The sequence below is a fragment of the Physeter macrocephalus genome, chromosome 4 (assembly GCF_002837175.3).
Source record: "Physeter macrocephalus isolate SW-GA chromosome 4, ASM283717v5, whole genome shotgun sequence".
Lineage (NCBI taxonomy): Eukaryota > Metazoa > Chordata > Mammalia > Artiodactyla > Physeteridae > Physeter > Physeter macrocephalus.
Window position 1 is genome coordinate 128,146,477 of NC_041217.1, and position 24,379 is coordinate 128,170,855.

At 36.2% G+C, this 24,379-nt stretch overlaps 1 protein-coding gene across 1 annotated transcript in view; it reads right to left on the reverse strand.

Moving 5' to 3' along the window:
• Window positions 1-15,975: 15,975 nt before the first annotated feature.
• Window positions 15,976-24,379, reverse strand: part of LEPR (leptin receptor) — a 70,393-nt gene continuing 61,989 nt past the window's right edge. Inside the window, exon 17 of the mRNA XM_007120412.4 lies at window positions 15,976-17,324. Coding sequence (XP_007120474.3) covers window positions 16,497-17,324 — 828 coding nt within the window. The 3' untranslated portion in view covers window positions 15,976-16,496. The remainder of the gene's footprint in view (window positions 17,325-24,379) is intronic.

The window sequence follows — 24,379 nt, forward strand, 5'->3', positions numbered from 1 at the left end:
CTCCCCACTCTTTTTCTCCCTAGATGTTGCCCTCTCAAAGCTAGGTTAAAGGTCATGGAGATCAGTTGACTCCAAAGTTAGCATACTCCTCTGGGGTTTTCTGACTTTCTCTTCAGTGTAACCATACATTAAAATGATGTTTTAATCTAGCATTTTTTTTAGCTATGCTATATTGGGAGAGATTTCTCTGAACATCTAGTTTACTGTATTGATGAATAAAGAGAGCTTTTATGTTACTTTTGAGAAGGAGATACATATATACAAATAATAGTAATTTGCTAATAGACAGTTGTTTCCAGGTGATAAAATAAGAAAATTAAAGCAATATCTTGATGTTCTTTAAAGTGTTCCATGATTTCCAAATGTTCTACACCTGAAAAAATTTGATAAAAACTGAGATAAAAGAGAAAAAAGCAATGGTAACAATTATTGTCAACAAGGCTAGTTCTTTACAGGATGAACATATGCTTTGTTGTCGAAACTGAGACACTTATAAGATTGAAAGGTGTCTCATATATACATAAAGGGAGAGTAGGCCAGAAACAATGAGATGGATAATCACCTTATTTATAACTCCACATCTAAAGCACAAAGTGTAGAGCACCTATCACATTTCTATTCTCTAGTATCAAAGGTGAATTCTGGGAAGAGTTTAATATTATAGATATGAATTATTTGTCTTTATTATTTAGGAAGCTAAAAGTAATCTTTTGCTCTCAACAGTTAAAAATTGACAGATAATCTTGGGCAACTAAATACTGTAGTGATGACATTTTTCAGTATTTTTATCTTAACTCTGAATGAAATACCAAAAGAATTTTTTTAACAAAAATTTAATTAAACTACAATTGGTCTAGAAAGATATCAGTGAGGTATAATGAGCAGAGCTGAGGGATCCAGCCATCCAGATATTAAAATATTGAGTAGCTGGTGATAATTAATAAACTTAGTAGTAGAGGAAAATAGATTGAACAATCAATAAAAAATAATAGAGAGCCCTGAAATAAAAATATACTTGAGGATTAGTAGGTGATAAATGTGACATTTTACGTGAGTGAAAAAAAGTGTTTTTTCCCCAGAAACAAATTGTGTTGGGACAACTGATTAGCCACTTGGAAAACATAAAAGCTAAATCATTATTCCACTCCTTATTATTCCACTCCTTATATCAAAATTAATTCCAAATAAATGAAAAATATTAACCCCAAAATAATAGCATAAATATAAAAAAAATTAATTATCAATGAAGTGTTAGAATTTGGTATACTTTTCTAAGTATGATGCAAAACCCAGAAGGAATGAAGGAAAAGTTAAAAAATGTAATAATGTAAGAATGCAAAATGTATGAATGGCAATAATACTACAAAGTCAAAACATAAGTGAAAAACTGTAACAATTGTTTCAATATATGAGAGAAAAGGAACAGCTTTTTAATAAAAGAATTATTGCATACTTCTAGTAGTAGCCATGGCAGAGTCTTATCAGATTTACTCTTCCATAAGCAACTATAAAACTTAATACAACTGCTTTCTGGCATTAGACAGAAGCTATCACAAGGAGATGAGGGAAGGAAGCACATGGAGAAACCCCATATTTAACATGGCTTTCTCCCTTATTCTCTAAGCACAAGAAAATTAGGCCCAGAAGAGAGTGTCAGTGTTTCTGAGAGTGTCAAAGTTTGAGTGGTAAGGCAGTTGGTATTTAGAGGGCAAGATACTCAATAGGAACAAGTTGTTAAGAATCTTCAAAACTCCACATGAGGTGCGGTTCGTTCGGTCCTTGGCCAAATTCTAAGCTGTGTATTTACTGGATGAAACTCTAATATCCCTAGTAGAAAAGAGCTGCTTGTGAATTAAGAGCTGATTAGTAATAATAGCACAATATTGGGGAAAGTTTAGAATTTCATCCCAGCCATAATGAAAAGACATTGAACAACACCCAGGAGATTTAGTTGTAACTCTAGAAAGGTCATACCTAGGAATAATAGTAAAGACTAAAACCTAGGATGGGACAAAACTGAAATATACCCTCCTCAAGTAGCCTAAAACAAATGTAAATAAGATCCAAGTGATCCATAAATTCTTTAACTGCCAAAAAGAATGAAATTCAACATTTGGAGGGAAAAGATAACACAATCCAGAGCCCCTACAGCATATTATTCATAATATCCAGCATACAAGCAAAAATTACTACATATGTGAAATAAAACAGGAAATCAGGAGATAAACCAATTAATAGAAGCAGGCTCAGAAATTCACAATTGAAGTTAGAGAAACATGTTAAAATAATTATAATTAACAAAAAGGAAATAGAAGAAAATATGGACAAAGTAGAGGAAAAGTATAACATTTCAAGAGACTATTAAAAGCTATAAAAAAGAATTAAAAGAACAAGAACACATTGGATCATTTTAACTACACACTGTTCATAGAAATGACATTAACTAGTGACCTCAAAGACAGATCAAGAAAAAATAAACAAAACTAAGAATAAAGAGAAAAAAAGACTGGGAAAGAAATAGACGTGTGGACCTAGACCAGAATAACTAACATGTGACTCAAGAGTTTCAGAAGGGGGCACAACTAGGGCACCTACCAGGCACCAGTGGGGGGACCACAGACACCTAACTGGATGGGAGGAACCCCCAGTGACCACGTAGGACGTGGGGCATGGGTGGACTGAAGGGGGAGGAGAAGTGGAGGCGGGATGGGGCTGGTGTCCCTGAGGGGTGGCTGGGGGAGGGGAAGGGATCCCACGCCTGAAGGGGAAAATTGGGGAACCATTGGGAGGGCAGAGGATCAAAAGGGAGCGTGGTCAGGTTTCCTGTGCCCATTTGGGCCCCCAGGAACCTGCTGAGATCCCGGGCCTGATCCTCCACCCACTGAGACCCCCTCCAGCCATGCGCATCCTGAGGGAGTGTGAGGGAGGGAAGGGGGAGCAAAAGTAAAGGCTGGACCTCTGGGACTGACACCCCTGAGGGGCGGCTGGGGGAGGGGATGAGTTCCTACACCCAGTGGGATAAACTCACAGTTAGGGGTCCAGCGGCGATGGGGGAGACCCTGGGGGAGACGGTGGGGGAGTGGTGCAAAAGAATGGAAGGGAACGCTGCCAGTGCTTTCCCTGTCCACTTAAGCACCGGGGAGGCTGTTGGGCTCCCGGGCCTAATCCTCTGCCCTCGGAACCTCCCTCCTGCTGCTCAGAACCCAAGCCCCTCCCCTACACCCCCACCCAGGGCCCTACCTCTACACTCGGAGACCCCCTTCAATGCACTGGGCCTAAACCCCAACCACACACCCTCACTCAGGGCCCTACTTCCAATCTCAGGGACTCCACACTCCAGAGGCCCTCCTTTCTACATGCTGCATCTCCCCTTCTGTGCAGGTCCTAAGTAGAGGCCCCGCCCCACACTTGAACGTCACTCTGCCTAGACCCTGCCCCAAGCTCATACGTCACCCCCCCACCCACCTAGGGCCCTCCCCACCCTAAATCTCGCCCCACCTAAGTCCCACACCTGCCTAAACTCTGCCACCATAGCCAAGGCATTTTTTTCTTTCTTTCTTCCTCTTTTAGATTGGGGTTCTGTTTTACCTTATTGATTCATTGTTGTTGATTCTTTTATATGGTTATTTTTCCTAATAAATCTTTATTTTTCTAATTTTATTTTATTCTTTATACTTTGTTATTGTTCTCTCCTTTTGGCTTTTTTCGCCCTCCCCCCTATTATTTTTTTCCTTTTTTCTTTTTTCTGTTGTGGTTTTATTTGACCTTGTTGTAATTGTTTCCCCAGCCCCCCGCCCCCCCCCTTTTCTTTTCTTTTCTCTGTTGTGGTTTTATTTTACCTTGCTGCACTTGTTCCAATTATATTTTTATTTTTCCTAATATATATATATTTTTTAAATGTCTGAAGCATTTATATTAACATATTTCCATACAAATAACCCAAAGAGAGTTTAGTATTAGTTGTTTTGTTTGTTTGTTTTTCTATACTGCAGGTTCTTATTAGTCATCAATTTTATACATATCGGTGTATACATGTCAATCCCAAATGCCCAATTCAGCACAAAATCTTTATTTTTCTAATTTTATTTTATTCTTTATACTTTGTTATTGTTCTCTCCTTTTGGCTTTTTTCGCCCTCCCCCCTATTATTTTTTTCCTTTTTTCTTTTTTCTGTTGTGGTTTTATTTGACCTTGTTGTAATTGTTTCAATTATAGTTTTATTTTACCTAATTTTTTTTATCTTTCTAATTTTATTTTGTTTTTTATTCTTTGATGTTGTACTGCTCCTTTTCTCCTTTCTTTCTTTTTTACCTGCTTTCTTTTTTACTGTGCCACAAAGCTTGTGGGATCTTGGTTCCCAGGCTGGAGGTTGGGCCCGAGCTCTTGTGGTGGGAGCTCCAAATCCAAATCGCTGGACTAACAGAGAATCTCAGACCCCAGGGAATATTAATTGAAGTGAGGCCTCCTGGAGGTCTTCACCTGGCTGTATGCAACTGCATTCAAACTCCAGTGCTGGACGTCTCAGACAAACAACCAGTAAGACAGGAATATAGCACCACACAAAAAAAAAGAAAGAAAAAAAAAAAAGAAATGACAAAAAATATGTTACAGACGAAGGAGCAAGGTAAAAACCTAAAGACCAAATAAATGAAGACAAAATAGGCAGCCTACCTGAAAAAGAATTCAGAGTAATGACAGTATTTCCTCCCCTTGGTGTCTATACGTCCGTTCTCTACATCTGTGTCTCAACTTCTGCCCTGCAAACCGGCTCATCTGTACCATTCTTCTAGGTTCCACATACATGCGTTAATATACGATATTTGACAAACAACCAGTAAGACAGGAATATAGCACCACACAAAAAAAAAGAAAGAAAAAAAAAAAAGAAATGACAAAAAATATGTTACAGACGAAGGAGCAAGGTAAAAACCTAAAGACCAAATAAATGAAGACAAAATAGGCAGCCTACCTGAAAAAGAATTCAGAGTAATGACAGTAAAGATGATCCAAAATCTCAGAAACAGAATGGAGAAAATACAAGAAACATTTAACAAGGATCTAGAAGACTAAATAGCAAACAAACAGAGATGAACAACACAATTACTGAAATTAAAAACACTCTAGAAGGACTCGGTAGCAGAAGAACTGAGGCAGAAGAATAGATAAGTGAGCTGGAAGATAAAATGCTGGAAATAACTGCCATGGAGCAGAACAAAGAAAAAGAATGAAAAGAATTGAGGACAGTCTTAGAGACCTCTGGGACAACATTAAATGCACCAACATTCGAATTATAGGGGTCCCAGAAGAAGAAGAGAAAAAGAAAGGGTCTGAGAAAAGATTTGAAGAGATTACAGTCAAAAACTTCCCTGACATGGGAAAGGATATAGTCAATCAAGTCCAAGAAGCACAGAGAGTACCATTCAGGAAAAACCCAAAGAGAAACAGGCCAAGACACATATTAATCAAAATATCAAAAATTAAATACAAAGAAAAAATATTAAAAGGAGCAAGGAAAAGCAACAAATAACATACAAGGGAATCCCCTTCAGGTTAACAGCTGATCTTTCAGTAGAAACTCTGCAAGCCAGAGGGGAGGAGCAGGACATATTTAAAGTGATGAAAGGGAAGAATCTACAACCAAGATTACTCTACCCAGCAAGGATCTCATTCAGATTCGATGGAGAAATTAAAACCTTTCCAGACAAGCAAAAGTTAACAGAATTCAGCACCACCAAACCAGCTTTACAACAAATGCTAAAGGAACTTCTCTAGGCAGGAAACACAAGAGAAGGAAAAGACGTACAGTAACAAACCCAAAACAATTAAGAAAATGGTAATAGAAGCATAAAAATTGATAATTACCTTAAATGTAAATGGATTAAATGCTCCAACCAAAAGACATAGACTGGCTGAATGGATACAAAAACAAGACCCGTATATATGCTGTCTACAAGAGACCCACTTCAGACCAAGGGACACATACAGACTGAACGTGAGGGGATGGAAAAAGATATTCCATGCAAATGGAAATCAAAAGAAAGCTGGAGTAGCAATTTTCATATCAGACAAAATAGACTTCAAAACAAAGAGTATTACAAGAGACAGAGAAGGACACTACATAACGATCAGGGATCAATCCAAGAAGATATAACAATTGTAAATATTTATGCACCCCACATACGAGCACCTCAATACATAAGGCAAATGCTGACAGCCACAAAAGGGGAAATCAACAGTAACACAATAATACTAAGGGACTTTAACACCCCACTTTCACCAATGGACAGATCACCCAAAATGAAAATAAATAAGGAAACACAAGCTTTAAATGATACATTAAACAAGATGGATTTGATTGATATTTATAGGACATTTCATCCAAAAACAACAGAATACACGTTCTGCTCAAGTGCTCATGGAATATTCTCCAGGATAGACCATATCTGCGTCAGAAATCAAGCCTTGGTAAATTTAAGAAAATTGAAATCATATCAAATATCTTTTCTGACCACAATGCTATGAGACTAGATATCAATTACAGGAAAAGAACTGTAAAAAATACAAACACGTGGAGGCTAAACAATACACTACTAAATAACCAAGATCATGGAAGAAATCAAAGAAGAAATTTTTTTAAAATACCTGGAAAAAGATGACAATGAAAACATGATGACTCAAAACCTATGGGATGCAGTAAAAGCAGTTCTAAGACAAAAGTTTATAGCAATACAATCCTACCTCAAGAAAAAAGAAAAATCTCAAAAAACCTAAACTTACACCTAAAGCAATTATTAAAAAAAGAACAAAAAACCCCAAAGTTAGCAGAAGGAAAGAAATCACAATGTTCAGATCAGAAATAAATGAAAAAGAAATGAAGGAAACAATAGCAAAGATCAATAAAACTAAAAGCTGCTCCTATGAGAAGATAAAGAAAATTGATAATCCACTAGCCAGACTTATAAAGAAAAAAAGGGAGAAAACTCAAACCAACAGAACTAAAAATGAAAAAGGAGAAGTAAGGTCTTCACTGGTGGTGCAGTGGTTGAGAGTCCACCTGCCGATGCAGGTGACATAGGTTCGTGCCCCGGTCTGGGAAGATCCCACATGCCGCGGAGCAGCTGGGCCCGTGAGCCATGGCCACTGAGCCTGTGTGTCCGGAGCCTGTGCTCTGCAAAGGGAGATGCCACAACAGTGAGAGGCCCGCGTACCACAAAAAAAAAAAAAAAAAAAGAAGTAACAATTGACACTGCAGAAATACAAAGGATCATGAGAGATTACTACAAGCAACTATATGCCAATAAAATGGACAAGCTAGAAGAAATAGACAAATTCGTAGAAAAGGACAACCTTCCAAGACTGAAACAGGAAGAAATATAAAACATGAACAGACCAATCACAAGTAATGAAATTGAAACTGTGATTAACAATAGAAGAAATAGACAAATTCTTAGAAAAGGACAACCTTCCAAGACTGAACCAGGAAGAAATAGAATATATAAACAAACCAATCACAGGCACTGAAATTGAACCTGTGATTAAAAATCTTCCAAAAAACAAAAGCCCAGGACCAGATGGCTTCACAGGAGAATTCTATCAAGCATTTAGAGAAGAGCTAACTTCTCACACTCTTCCAAAATATAGCCGAGGGAGGAACACTCCCAAACTCATTCTACGAGGTCACCATCTAAAACCTAACAAAGATGTCACAAAAAAAGAATACTACAGGCCAATATCTCTGATGAACATAGATGCAAAAATCCCCAAGAAAATACTAGCAAACAGAATCCAACAGCACATCAAAAGGCTCATACACCATGATCAAGTAGGGTTTATCCCAGGAATGCAAGTCTTTAATATATGCAAATGAATCAATGTGATACACCATATTAACAAATTGAAGGAGAAAAACTATATGATCATCTCAATAGATGTAGAAAAAGCTTTTGACAAAATTCAACACCCATTTATGATAAAAACTTTCCAGAAAGTAGGCAGAGAGGGAACCTACCTCAGCATAATAAAGGCCATATATGACAAACCCACAGCCAACATCGTCCTCAATGGTGAAAAACTGAAACCATTTCCTCCAAGATCAGGAACAAGAAAAGGTTGCCCACTCTCACCACTATCATTCAACATAGTTTTGGAAGTTTTAGCCATAACAATCAGACAAGAAAAAGAAATCAAAGGAATGCAAATCGGAAAAGAAGTAAGGCTGTCACTGTTTGCAAATGACATGATACTATACATAGAGAGCCCTAACAACGCTACCAGAACACTACTAGAGCTAAACAGTGAATTTGGTAGACTAGTAGGATACAAAATTAATGCACAGAAATCTCTTGCATTCCTATACACTAACGATGAAAAATATGAAAGAGAAATTAAGGAAACACTCCCATTTACCATTGCAACAAAAGAATAACATACCTAGGAATAAATCTACCTAAGGAGGCAAAAGACCTGTATGCAGAAAACTATAAGACACTGATGAAAGAAATTAAAGATGATACTAACAGATGGAGAGATATTCCATGTTCTTGGATTGAAAGAAGCAACATTGTGAAAATGACTATACTACCCAAAGCAATCTACAGATTCAATGCAATCGCTATGAAACTACCAATGGCATTTTTCACAGAACTAGAACAAAAATTGCACAATTTGTTTGGAAACAGAAAAGATGCTGAATAGCCAAAGCAATCTTGAGAAAGAAAAACGGAGCTGGAGGAACCAGGCTCCCTGACTTCAGACTATACTACAAAGCTACAGTAATCAAGACAGTATGGTACTGGCACAAAAACAGAAATATAGATCGATGGAACAGGAGAGAAAGCCCAGAGATAAACCCACACACACGGTCACGTTATTTTTGATAAAGGAGGCAAGAATATACAATAGAAAAAAGACAGCTTCTTCAATCAGTGGTGCTGGGAAAACTGGAGAACCTAGATGTAAAAGAATGAAATTAGAACACTCCCTAACACCATACACAAAAATAAACTCAAAATGGATTAAAGACCTAAATGTAAGGCCAGACACCATCAAACTCTTAGAGGAAAACATAGGCAGAACACTCTATGATATAAATCACAGCAAGATCCTTTTTGACCCACCTCCTAGAGAAATGGAAATAAAAACAGAAATAAACAAATGGGACCTAATGAAACTTAAAATCTTTTGCAAAGCAAAGGAAACCATAAGCAAGATGAAAAGACAACCCTCAGAATGGGAGAAAGTGTTTGCAAATGAAGATACTGACAAAGGATTAATCACCAACATATACAAGCAGCTCATGCAGCTCAATATCAAGAAAACAAATAACCTAATCCAAAAATAGGCAGAAGACCTAAACAGATATTTCTCCTAAGAAGATATACAGATTGCCAACAAACACGTGAAAAGTTGCTCAACATCACTAATCATGAGAGAAATGCAAATCGAAACTACAATCAGGTATCACCTCACACGTTTCAGAATGGCCATCATCAAATAATCTACAAAAAGTAAATGCTGGAGAGGGTGTGGAGAAAAGGGAACCCTCTTGCACTGTTGGTGGGAATATAAATTGATACAGCCATTATGGAGAACAGTATGGAGGTTCCTTAAAAAACTAAAAATAGAACTACCATATGACCCAACAATCCCACTACTAGGCATATACCCTGAGAAAACCATAATTCAAAAAGAGTCATGTACTACAGTGTTCACTGCAACACTATTTACAATCGCCAGGACATGGAAGCAACCTAAGTGTCCGTCAATAGATGAATGGATAAAGAAGATGTGGCACATATATACAATGGAATATTAGTCAGCCATAAAAAGAAACAAAATTGAGTTATTTGTAGTGAGTTGGATGGACCTAGAGTCTGTCATACAGAGTGAAGTAAGTCAGAAAGAGAAAAACAAATACCATATGTTAACACATATATATGGAATCTAAAAACAAAATTGTTCTGATGAACCTAGGGGCAGGTCAGGAATAAAGACGCAGACGTAGAGAATGGACTTGAGGACACGGGGAGTTGGAAGGGTAAACTGGGACCAAGTGAGAGAGTAATATTGACATATATACACTACGAAATGTAAAATAGATAGCTCTTGGGTAGCAGCTGTATAGCACAGGGAGATCAGCTTGGAGCTTTGCAACCACCTAGAGGGGTGGGATTAGGAGTGTTGGAGGGAGACGCAAGAGGGAGGGGATATGGGGACATATGTATGCATATAGCTGATTCACTTTGTTATACAGCAGAAACTAACACAACATTGTAAAGCAATTATACTCCAATAAAGATGTTAAAAAACAAGTTTCACAAGGGAAGGATAAATAAAATGGGAGAAATTGACATGTGAAGAAATAATGGCTGAGAATTTTTAAGTCTAATAAACCTATTGGCGGTCAAATAAAAGAAGCTCAATGAATACCAATCTGGACAAGTAAAAAAGAAAGCACACCTAGACTTTTAATAGTCAAACAACCAAAAACAAAAGATAAAGAGAAAAATCTTAAAAGCAAACAAACAAACAATGAGAAATTACCTTAAGGAAATAACAATTAAAATGATGGCTAACTTCTCAACAGTAACAATGGACACCAGACACTGGAAGACAATAAAAAGACAACTTACAAAGATGGAAAATAATTGCAAACTTAGAATTCAATATTGAGCAAAAATATCTATCAGAATTGAAGATAAAATATAGATGTTCCCAAACAAAGCCTGAAAGAATTTGTCGCAGTTGATCCACTGTACAAGAAAGTTCTTTAGGATGAAGGGAAATTATCCCAGATGGAAGCACAAAGATGCAAGAAGTAATAAACAAACAGTACAATGGGGAAATTTGAAAGACTCGGTACTGCCTAAAGCAGCAATGTAACAATATTTCAGATGTTTATGAAATACACAGAAATAGGAGAGGGAAATGTCTCTCAAAATTATTACATATTAGAGAAGTGCAAACTAAAACTCTAAGAAACCCTTACACAACCATCAGACTGACTAAAATTCAAAAGGCTGACAATATCAATGTTGATTAGGAATTGGTATATAAAGCAACAGAACTCTTCTACCTTACTGACAGCAGTGTAAATTAGTATGTATTTGGCAGTATGTATCTATTAAAGCTAAACTAAAATCTATCCTGTGATTCAGTGATTTTACTCAGATATGAAGTGTGTAAAAATTCATTAAGCTTACACTGAAGACTTGAAGACTTGTGTACTTTACAGTACATAAGTCATATCTTAATTAAGAAAACTCAGATCACATATATGAAAAATAATGATAAGAAAGCAATAAAATTATAATAGCCCAGTAGAAAATTAGGCAACGAATAGGAAGGTAGAGAAAAACAAATGGCTTATAAACATGAAAATATGCTCAACTTCATTCCTCAAGTTAAAATTAAAATAGCAAAAAGATATTTTCGACAATTTCAGTTGGTTTCTTACACTTGAAACCAAGAGTCCTGACAAGTAGATTTGCAAAAGTATGCCAAGACATAATTATGTATGAGAATGCTCACTTCAGTATTGTCCATAAAAATAAGATTAGAAACAACCTAAATGTTCACCAATTTTGAACAGTTTACATAAATCATTGTACTTTAATATAATGGAATAACTATGTAACCATTAAAATAATAAAGTATGTATATTTGAGTTTCTATGGAAATATCACCAAGATATATTAAGGGAAAAGGGTAATTTTATAACAGCAAGCAGAATATGATCCCAACTATATAAAAATTTTAAATGTATGTGGTATAATAATAACAGGTTATTTTTAGGGAATAGGAACTAAAGATTGAGAGTGGAGGGAGACAACAATTTTTATTTTATACTTCCATGTACTGTTTGAAATTTTTTATGTTCGTCTCATTTACATTTTAAAACTAAGCAAGAAGGAGAACATATCTTAATCCTACCCCCAATACTAGCCCCCAAACTCAAATTGCTAGAAAACTAAGTGATGAAACAAATGTTCACAAATGACTGTAAATCAAGATTTCTAAAGGAAGTAAAGAATCAAACTACAGAGCTCTTGATGTTTAAAATGAGTAATTTTTCATTGCAAGTGGCTATAATGCCAGCAAGTATTTGGTGTGGGTGATATATTGAGAATACAGAGAGAATAACACTAAAGAGAGACAGCTGGATCTAAAATGTTTTCAAATCTCTTCCAAAGGCAAGGCATGTTTGTAACAATTTTAAAAACACAAATGCTAACAATGGGTAAAAATAATGTAGTAACTATTCACATAAAATACAAGGATTACTTCATATTTTTCAAATCTTTGCTGAAAGCAGTAATCATACAAACATAAAATAATCCTAAAATAACTTAAATTCATAAAAATTTTATTTGGACTTTCCATTTCTCATATTTGATCTCATATCAATTCCAACAATGCTTATGATTTATAATGATAAAAATTTCACAGTCATAATTTACACATCTTTCTTTATGACTTTAGGGACAAAAAGGAGAATTAGGTTAATTAAATTTTATAAAACAATTAGTGATGCATGTCTCAGCACTTATGTTTATAACGTTTATTACATACCAATTGTGACTAAAGAGAAAGTGTTACCTGCATGCCAAATACTTAATGACAAGTTTAAAAAGTACAATATCTACAATATAAGTATTTCACTACAAAATTAAATATCTTGCAAATTTTTCCTCACTTCAGACTTTTTGAATGGACATGTTATTTAAAATATTCTGTCAAAGATCCTTACAAAATTGAATTTGATGCCATACATTTTATGTATAATTAATTTTGAAAAATAGACAGCAACTTTCCACAATAAATATTGATTGATAAACTTTGTATAAAAATATTTCATTCAATATAAAAACCCATGGAAACCATTTCTTGATGCTCATACAAATGCAAGTAACAATATTTCAGTTCTAAAGCAGTCTGTTGTATTCTAAGCTGCTCGCCCAACATCATGATGAGGTACAGGAACACTTTGCAGCTTCAAACAATTGTTCAAGAAGGAGTAAAACTACTGACTTACCCAGTTTCTTTTTATAAACAGTTCTTCACATTTTTGGTAACTATGTTTAAATTTTTTTCTCAAATGTGGATTCTTTTAATCATAATACAGTGGACAATTTTAATTTTGTGTTTTAAAATTTGAGAATGTGTTTTCTCAATAGTAAATACTTTAGAAGAGTCTGTAACTATCAATATGGCCCTTGTAAGATGAAAAGTAGAACACATTTCTTTTAAAAACTACAGGAAATAATTTAGACAGAGGTTTTTTTTCTCAGCTAAGTCTACGTGACATATGGTTGCAGTATGTCTTGATTCATTTAGCACGTTGTCCAAGCCCACGGGAGACCCGTGGGCACAACTCTTACAGCCTAATCTTTATATTGTGCCAACGAAAGTAGCTTTGGAATCTGGTATCAATTTGTGGAGGAAATTTATCTTCTCTCAACTTTTGAGTAGTTAAAATGGATATTCCTAAGAGAATATGACCATATGTTTGATATATGGAAAGAAGGAGTTGGTTTTATTGGAAATGGATGAGAGGAGGTAGAAGAATGTCATGCTTAGGGTCATAAAACCTTATTATCGGCCCAGGATCACCCACTGGTTTGGGACTTTCATCCAGGTCTTTTTACTACTCTAGACTAGGTTTAAAAATAAAAGACTACCTGTTCCTATTCCTCTTGTCACTATGTAGCTCATCTCTAAATGGGAACACAGGGCTTCCAATCGGAGGCCCCTATTCATACTGATGTGTATCTAGTCTTCTTTCTTCTTCTTTGTTCTTGGGGGCTTTAACCTAGGACATCTATAATCTCATTAACCTTGACAAATGATTTATCCTCAAACAATCTGTTTAAACTTGAAGCCATAGCTGAAATTATTAATTTCTGAGTTTATTTTCATGAAGCTCAGATTTAGAGAGACTGATTCACAGCTTGTATTGCAATTTTAGGCCTTTAAATGAAATACTCAAAATTCCAGATTTATCCTAAGTTTTAAAGTCCAAACCTGTATTTCAGGTCCTCTCTCCCTTAAAAAATTTTTTTACAGAATCTCTGCAAAGAAATGGAAAATATCTAACCAAACTGAAGTACAAAACATTCTAAATTTTCATCTAAATGGTAATTTTCATAAAGACCCAGTAATATATAAGTAATACATAAAGTGAAATGAACTTTTGAAAGTGAAAATCAGAGCCCTAGCACACTGACAGTAAATATGATCTAAATTTATATATACCAATAGGCCAAACTGCACCACTTCAACCCACTCTATGAAAAGAAAGTCCCATGGAATTTCAATTTCTGAAATGTTTTTGTTTGTTTTGGGAACTGAAGCTGCACCAGAATGGCATCAGTGATCTCAGGTTTAATGTGCTGTCACAAAATTCCTTTAACTCAGACCTGCAGCACTATGGTGGTCCTGGGACGTCTGAATTCACTACAGAGTACACACAGCATGGCAAAACCTTGGGCTGACTGGAACATTTATCAGTTTCTCTTCCCTGTTGTTCTGGGTCCCACACCACAGGAGAATGGGAGGATATCATGTCTCAGAAGACTTGCTCAGTGTTTAATCTCTAATTATATGCAGAATGGGGCAAAATGTAATTTTCTATCTATGTATATTCTGTGAGCAGTATTAAAAATAATGGTCAATTTTACTAAAATTTCCATACATGTAATAATTCTTTCTGTTTCTGAAACTATAAATCACTGAAAAATCATTGAAAACAATTTTTTTCTATCTTTATCTTTGTATAGAACTAGTTATTCAGTGAGTTGATATGGCTCTTCTACCTTTCTCTTGTAAGAGAGTCACTGGTTGAGTGTGTGAGATCCTGAGATATTTCAACAATACTTATGGCATGAAAAAGCTTTATGGATTTCTAGTTGGCAAATGATCATGAAAGGTGTGAAAAAATATCTATCAATTGGGGTCTGAACAGCTCATTTCATATGGTCACAACTGGAATAGAGACAGGGGAGGATTTTATTTATGGTAATAGTAAATCAGTGGAATCCTCTCTCAGTCTAAGTATGAAACTAGTGATGTTTAACAACTCATAGGAATATTTTTGAGGACTAAAGTATTTCTTTTGATGATACCGATAATCTTGAAATTCTTACTGCCATTGAGCAACTATCTCTGCAGGTTTCTTAATTTAGTTTGTTGTTCAATATGCTGTCTGGGTTTTCTTGCCATACCAAGAACTGAAATAAACAATAAACATTAAAGTCTTTAAAGGCAAAGACAACATCTGTGTAATTCTCACTTAATTTTCATCCAGTGTTATATTTCTACTTAATAAATTTTATTTGATTACAAGTCAGTTTTTTTTAATGGATGATAATGTAAGGTATGCGTTAAAAACATAATCACTAGCATTAAAAAATCCGGGTTTATATATGGATTCCACTAACTCTGTGACCTTGGGCAAATTAATCTTCTAATCTTTAAAAGGAATGTAATAGTAGTACATGTCTCATACAATTTTTTCAATAATTAATTGAGCTAAAGTATGGAAAATATTAGCACAGTGGTTGGTTTATATACAGGAAGAATGCTCAGTGAGGAAAAAAACAGTGTACATGCAAGTGGGAATGGGGAAGACGATTCCAGAGTGATACACAGTAACATTTAGCAATCTAACTGTAGCAGAAAGTGAGCATTTCAACATCTTTTATAGAGAAGAGGTGAGGCAGACATTATGTTTTCATAAGGGCTTGTGTTCTCATCAAAATACTTGTTGTGGGTATCACCATTCTAACAGGTAGTTTCATTCTATGGTACAGATCTTAGATTTGATAATAAACATTTGTTTCCTGTATATCTTCACAAATATATCCCCTAGACCAGGGTTAAATCACCTATCTGCAACATTCAGTTGAGTGCCTACCACAGAGTAAGTACTCAGGGAAAGTATGTTAAATTGAAACATCTTCAAATCACACAGTCTAGTAGCACAAAATACAAACACATTGCACACTTTTAAAATACAAAAGGATGCCTATTAGGTATAATTGTGTGTATGTGTAAATTAGTGCACAGCAAAGACAACTCAAGGTAAAATAACCACACCCTTGAAAATACAGTTACATTTCACAAGTGTTAGTGTGAAGTGTTCTTTCAGATGTGAGTGTAATTCAGATGACTAGCTTTTTCTACATGGGTTCAACGTTCAAAGAAAATAGTATTGTTGGGTTTATGGCTAGCTAGACACAAGCCACTGGAGACCTTCCCAAGGTGCTGATTAATCATTAGAAGAGTCGGTCTACACTGCTAGGCTCTTGAAGGCTTTCTCACATTTTTTGTCTATATTACTGAGTGAGGACAAACAGATACCATTAGTTTTGAAACAATCATTTTCAAATTTGCCTCTGACAGTTTTCTTTTCTCTCCCCTAACCAACGCTATAGTGGAATATATTACCCTTCATATGACTCATTACATCATAAATCTGAGATGTGTCTGGAATGAAATTAGACAGTTAGGTCACACATCTTGTTTTCCACTATTTTCTGAGTCTGAGTAGAACAAGTCTGAAATTGAGGTATGTAAGACACAAAAGTCTTCTGACCAGAAGTTCCTAAATTGAAGTTATTTTCTACAAGGTGTGAGCAACTGTCCTGGAGGATTCTGATGTCGGTGAATAAACAGTGGGATGGAAATGGGGACAACACTCTTGACTTATCAGTCAAAAGCACATCACTCTCTCTCTTTTTGATTGAAGTGACTCCTAAATAATAGACAGACCTTTCGTCATTATTTTCTTCAGGGAAATTTCCCTCGAGTTTCAAAAGTTCATCCAATCCTCCTGAGAATGGAAGGTGTGGTGAAATTATATTGGGATGCTGATCTGATAATATAAAAAATGCCTGGGTTTCTATCTCCCATGAGTTATTAGAGAAAGAATCCTTAGGTGGAGAATTGTTGCTAGAGAAGCATTTGCTGACTGAGCTATTTACAAGCCCTTGCTCTTCCTCAGTTTCACCTGATTTAGAGTTGCTGAGCAGGGTGGCATATTTAACAGAGGGTTGTCTCCTGCTTTCCTCCTCACAGATTATCTCTGTGCTCTCAACCTCAGAGAAGTGAGCACTGCTGCATTGGTCACTAATACAAATAGAACCCTTTTCAAGACCCCGAGTCATCAAAAGTAGAGAGACTGTAGTTGGTGGTACCATCTCATCTTTATTTTTCCATGATGTATCAACACTGATATCTTCTGAAATGGTTTCAGGCTCCAAAAGAAGAGGACCAAATGTCACTGATTCTGTATGCTTGATAAAAAGATGCTCAAATGTTTCTGGCTAAAAGAAAAGACACATTTTAATACGAATTGTGTTAATTTTTTTTCTTTTTGCTTCACTGTGATATCATGGAAGAAACAGAAGTGTGAAAGGTTAATACTAAAGGACATAAGTCAAGCACAAATTAACTGGTTTTGGTCTGAAATAAACAGATCAAAAATCATAAGGGAGAGGCAGTATAAGACAGTGTTTAAAAGTGGGATGAGACAGACGTGAGTCATTCTGTTTCTATGACCATGGACAAGTACATCAACCTCTCTGCCTTTCAGTTTCCTCATCTGTAAAATTGTGTTCAATATTTGCTTCATGGTGTTGTGCAAGGAATAAATTAGTGTCTGAAAGTGCTTAGCTCTCAATATAGATTGGTTACTGTAATTAGAAAGTGCTATCTTCAGAAGAATTCCTAATATTTTATAGCAAATTACACTTCCATGAACTAAAAAATTTAACCCGTTTAAAAAATTGATATAAAATTGAATGAGCAAAACAACTTGTCCAAGGATAGCTAAAATAAGTACTCCATGACATAAGATATGATATGAAGGTAAACTATATGTGGCCTTACCTGCCTTACATCATACTAAAAATCTGTTTATGACTATCAGAAAATAAGAACTAAGAATATCTGTTTGTTGAAAACAATGAAGGTGAAAGAGATGAACACAGACTTTTAAATTACCATTCCTTATAAATAACTTCATATAAAAATACAAACTATAGGACATGTGGAATGAAGACAAAGATGCAAAACAAATGCACATCATATTTTTTATAAGAACAGTGGTTACATCACAACAAAAAATCCTGCCAAGCAGCTACAAGCAAGAATCTGTGCGCAAAAAAAGCTCAACTCATACAATGTAAACATGTTGAAAAAATAAATGCAAAATAAAAAATACTGTAGACATATCACATTAAAAAATTTACACAAATAAATGAAGTGCTATAGAAAATGTGCTCAATTTTTATGTCATACATATAATTAAACTTTTGAATTTTACAATTTTTAAACTAATAGAATGAATTCAGATTTATTGCTTGAAATAACAATATAACTGTCTATTCTTCATAATGGCAAATATATTCCATATAAAAACACAATTCATTTAACATAGTTTTGAACTCTTAAATGAAATATATTGGTGATTATAACCATAAAGGAATAAATATATGAAACACCAAATATAATGGAATAGACTTATATGGATATTAAAATACTGCATAATAACAAATACTATATTAACACAATCTTTTCTATTATTCTGTGAAAATAGTATGTGAAGAGAAAACTGTTCCTGTGCCTATTTTCTTTCTGACAGAAATCTATTAGATTTATAATTTCCTTCAAATATTTTCTTGCTCATTTTGTGTTTCTTAAGGTTATGACTATTATGTATTGAATTTCTTAAAATTTAAAGTAACCTAGAAATTAAGATCTCCAAATAAAGGAGTGTCATGCTATCAACATGAAAACAAAAAATACAAATAGCACATAGCATACAGTCAAACTCACAGCTGTTCTTCAAATGACGTTTGGCATATTTCATGCCCTCTAAAACTTCATAATTGGTAACTACTATGTCAAATAATTTACATGTCTTCAAATGCATTTGATGAAAGATTTCACTAATAATTAAGAAATCTCATATCCATATATTATTAAAGTATATTTTATAAATGGGTCACAAACATTTATTAATAGTATGTTTATTAAAAAATCATTTCAATCACCATATTTATCTAATTTTTCAAGATTTTAGAACAGTCTGGAAGCATACTGAATATGTATTCAGCCGGTAAGAATTAAAGAATATCCTTTCATATTTTCACACTTCAATTTTACATTACAATGATGTCTATTAAAAGTCAGTGAAGGGGGAAAGGACACATTCTTCCTGATTTTTGGGGGTTTGTTTTAGATTCAAATCAAACTATGAATGAAATCTAAATGTAAGTAATATATATGTAGCCTAAATCTGAGTATTATTTGGGTTCATCAAACAGAGGCTTTGGTTTATTTTGAATGTGAGCAATATACCACACAAGTTAAACTCATAGAAATAGCAGGTGGTCTTTTTTTCAGGTAGAAAAGTCCTATGTTTGCCTTGAACTAGTTCTAAAAATTCCAGAGAGTCTCCTTTTTTGCATCACTGCCCACTTACCTGACTGCCAGAAGCTTTGGGTGGTTCAGTGCAAATAACTTAAATTTAGTAAAAAATTTCACAAGGAGGTTTGGAGGCTGATGTGTTTTCTGATCTGGTCAATCTGACCTGGATATGTCAGGTCATCCTGATACAAACTGTAACTTCTACTGGCCTTTGACCAGAATAAACTGTCTTTCTTTGAACTGAAATGGAAGTTAGCACTTGAGCCATTTTTAAGGCTATTGAAAATGAAAATTCCCATATTGATCAAAGTTAGATATACATAAAAGCTATAAGACATTCAAAAGAATACCCAAATGGGTCAGTTTATAGGCTGAAGTGTCTAAAAGAATATAAAATGGAAAATTTTGGACATAAAAATATGAACTAAATATTTTGACTGCATTCTATATTTAGAGCCATTGTATTTGCAAAGCTATGTGTCAGAAGTTGCAGTTTTCACCTAGTCACAGCATAGTCTACTATATATTTGATGATGTCTAATAAATCTGTGGTAAGAGCAACAGTCATAATTCTTTAATGTTTTATGACCAAATGACAAATCAAAAGCTAGATATCATATTACTTTTTAAACTTTAGATGACTTGAAAAGTAATCATACATCCAAACTGAATTAGACTCAGACGTATACCTTGACCCCAAATTTACCCATCTATTTTAAGTTCTAAATCAACATAATCCACCATATTTTAGTTCTCAATAGTTCCACCAAAATTTTTTAGATTGTCTCCCCTTCTTCAAAATGTAAAAATCTTCTAATACTCTATAGAATGTTGGGAAGTTGGTAGATTGGGTTCATCTGTAGTGATCATGATTAGACTTCAAAGAATGTCCATTCTCTGTTCAGATAAAATAAAACAAAATAAAGAAAAATAAAAGAATCACTCAGAAAGCAAAAGATAAAAGATTTCAAAAAGATGTTCTGTCAACATGAGTTCTGGATTATAAATTCTTATGTTATACTACAGTAAGGCATGTTTTTAGGAAAAGATAAAATTCTGAATTAAGGTGGCCTCTTCCATTTTCTTAATGCATGCCCTAATATCACACTCTAATGACAGTCTTAATGATCCCAGAAAAGGAAAAACTATAGAGGTATAACAGAATAAGTAGAATGAGAGAAAAACAAAGAGCTGGAACACTAAAAAGGAAGTAGAGAAACAGCACTATTAAAGAGTTTGGAACAAGAAAGAGTAAAAGAGTGTATCTCTGAAAACAAATATTTAAAAATTAAAAGAAAGAAGAGTTGAAATAGTGAAGAAGAATAGAATGACAGAATAATTATCATGATTTTTTTAACCTAGAAAAATGTTCTAAGAAATCATCTGGTCCACATTTCTCCCTTTTTATAGACAAAGCAATCAAGGCTTAAAGTTGCACAGCTAATTATAGCAGAGTGAGGCCCCTGACATTTTTTCTACTCCAACAAGCTTTCTGTAATACTATGGAAGATGAAAAGATATTCCAAACACAAGTAGGGAGGAGAACATGTTGTTTTGCTTTTTCTATTTGTTGTCAAAGATTTGAGCTGTTAAATTCATCCTCTCTTCTGGCTCCTTATAACCCAAGGGCATATATAGAGAGATATTAAGAAGAACAAGAAAATAGAGAAAACTGAAGTCATACTTTAGGGAAGTGAAATATACACTTCTAAGCCCAGTCATGTGCCCTTCTAGAAAGAACTTCTTAGTCGAAGCTGCACCGCTCTTCTACACTTCTGTAAAGCCATTCTAGCAATTTCAGGGATGCTCTGCCTCAGATCCATGAGGATGGTGTTCTGGGAGCTTGTGGGTTGCTGAGCTTCTTATTTGGAGAGCTAGAACAGGCTGAGGAATCTAGCATGGTCTTTGAACCACAAGAAAAAGTCCATTTGCTTTTAGATTTAACACTCTAAAGTAGGGTGTTAAGTGGAGTACACTCTTGTGGAAATAGTCATAAATGTAGACAACAAAGGAGCAGGGTTAGACTCCCCCCACCTCAAGTATAGATGGTTTGGATTTAGAGGAAGAAAGTAATATTTTAGGCAAAAATGATAAAGAAAAAGGTAAAACAAAAACAAATTGGCTACAGTCTTTTAAACACTGTGAAATTTGAATTAGAAGAAAAGCAAGGTTATTGACTCACTGCAATACATTTTCCTGCCACAAGAATTTAACCTTTGTTTAAAGGTTTTATTTTTATCCTCTTTAGAAACTTTTTAAAAGATTCTGATTTTTTACATTTATTTTATGGAAGTAAAATTGATTTACAATGTTGTTAAAGATTCTGATTTCTAAAGTATCATGAGAAATGGTGTAGAGAAGTATTCTGGTTCAAGATGGCAGTTTGAGCATATATATTTCTCTCTTATTTCTGTAGAGACTCTGTTAGGATGAAAGTACATGAATAAATCAAATATATACCCACAACAAAGAAGATAGTCTGAGAAGGTTAAGAGGGAATGAGATTTTGAATTTCTAAAAGATGGAAAACCGAAGGAGATGAACAAAGGAAGCTGCAGACCAGAACATCTCCAGAGTGGGCTACAGCTGAAAAGAAAGACAGTTTGCCCTGTTGAATACAGTGGAGATGGGAGGGAGGGCGGTGGGGGGGCTGAAAAAATGGAAGGTAAAAACACAGAAAGAAATGAGACCTTTGGCTGAAAACTGGAAACTCTGCATATGAATGGGGCTCTTCTAACTCTGCTGCACATAGAAGAGCCTTCATACTCTCCACACCCAAATTGAGGTTTTATTCTCAAAAGTAATTAAGAAATTATCTGGGGAGGAGACCTTCAAGATGGCGGAAGAGTAAGACATGGAGATCACCTTCCTCCCCACAAATACATCAGAAATACATCTACATGTGGAACAACTCCTACAGAACACCTACTGAACGCTGGCAGAAGACCTCAGACTTCCCAAAAGGCAACAGGGGTGCGGAGGGCAAAGCGGAGAGATTCCCGCGGAGAGGATCGGTGCCGACCAGCACTCACCAGCCCAAGAGGCTTGTCTGCTCACCCGCCGGGGCAGACAGGGGCTGGAAGTTGAGGCTCGGGCTTCAGAGGTCAGATCCCAGGGAAAGGACTAGGGTTGGCTGTGTGAACACAGCCTGAAGGGGGCTAGTGCACCACAGCTAGCTGGGAGGAAGTCCAGGAAAAAGTCTGGAACTGCCTAAGAGGCAAGAGACCATTGTTTCAGGGTGCACGAGGAGAGGGGATTCAGAGGACCGCCTAAACGAGCTCCAGAGACGGGCTCGAGCCACAGCTATCAGCGTGGACCCCAGAGATAGGCATGAGACGCTAAGGCTGCTGCTGCAGCCACCAAGAAGCCTGTGTGCAAGCACAGGTCACTACCCACACCTCCCCTCCAGGGAGCCTGTGCAGCCCACTACTGCCAGGGTCCCAAAACGTCTGGAACTGCCTAAGAGGCAAGAGACCATTGTTTCAGGGTGCACGAGGAGAGGGGATTCAGAGGACCGCCTAAACGAGCTCCAGAGACGGGCTCGAGCCACAGCTATCAGCGTGGACCCCAGAGATAGGCATGAGACGCTAAGGCTGCTGCTGCAGCCACCAAGAAGCCTGTGTGCAAGCACAGGTCACTACCCACACCTCCCCTCCAGGGAGCCTGTGCAGCCCACTACTGCCAGGGTCCCATGATCCAGGCACAACTTCCCCAGCAGAACACACGGCACGCCTCAGGCTAGGGCAATGTCATGCCAGTGTCTGCTGCTGCAGGATTGCCACGCATTCCGTACCCCTCCCTCCCCCCATCCTGAGTGAGCCAGAGCCCCCGAATCAGCTGCTCCTTTAACCCCGTCCTGTCTGAGCGAAGAACACACACCCTCAGGTGACCTACACGCAGAGGCGGGGCCAAATCCAAAGCTGAACCCCAGGAGCTGTGCGAACAAAAAACAGAAAGGGAAATCTCTCCCCAGCCTCAGGAGTAGCAGATTAAATCTCCACAATCAATTTGATGTATCCTGCATCTGTGGAATACCTGAACAGACAATGAATCACCCCAAAATTGAGGCAGTGGACTTTGGGAGCAACTGTAGACTTGGGGTTTTTCTCTTTTTAAAATTACTTTTTAATTTTTTTATTTTAATAATTATTTTTTATTTTAATAACTTTATTTTATTTTATTTATTTCTTTTTTTCTCCCTTTTCTTCTGAGCTGTGTGGCTGACAGGGTCTTGGTGCTCCAACCGGGTGTCAGGCTTCTGCCTCTGAGGTGGGAGAGCCAAGTTCAGGACATTGGTCCACCAGAGACCTCCCAGCTCCACATAATATCAAATGGTGAAAGCTCTCCCAGAGATCTCCATCTCAATGCTAACACCGAGCTCCACTCAATGACTGATAAGACACAGTGCTGGACACCCTATGCCAAACAACTAGCAAGACAGGAACACAACCCCATCCATTAGCAGAGAGGCTGCCTAAAATCATAATAAGGTCACAGACACCTCAAAACACACCACCGGATGCGGTCATGCCCACGAGAAAGACAATATCCAGCCTCATCCACCAGAACACAGGCACTAGTCCCCTCCACCCAGAAGCCTACACAACCCACTGAACCAACCTTGCCCACTGGGGACAGACACCAAAAACAATGGGAACTATGAACCTGAAGCCTGCGAAAGGGGACCCCAAACACAGTGAGTTAAGCAAAATGAGAAGACGGAGAAACACACAACAGATGAAAGAGCAAGGTAAAAACCCACCAGACCAAACAAATGAAGAGGAAATAGGCAGTCTACCTGCAAAAGAATTCAGAATAATGATAGTAAGATGATCCAAAATCCTGGAAAGAGAATGGAGAAAATACAAAAAACTTTTAACAAGGACCTAGAAGAACTAAAGAGCAAACACACAATGATGAACAACACAATAAATGAAATTTAAAATTC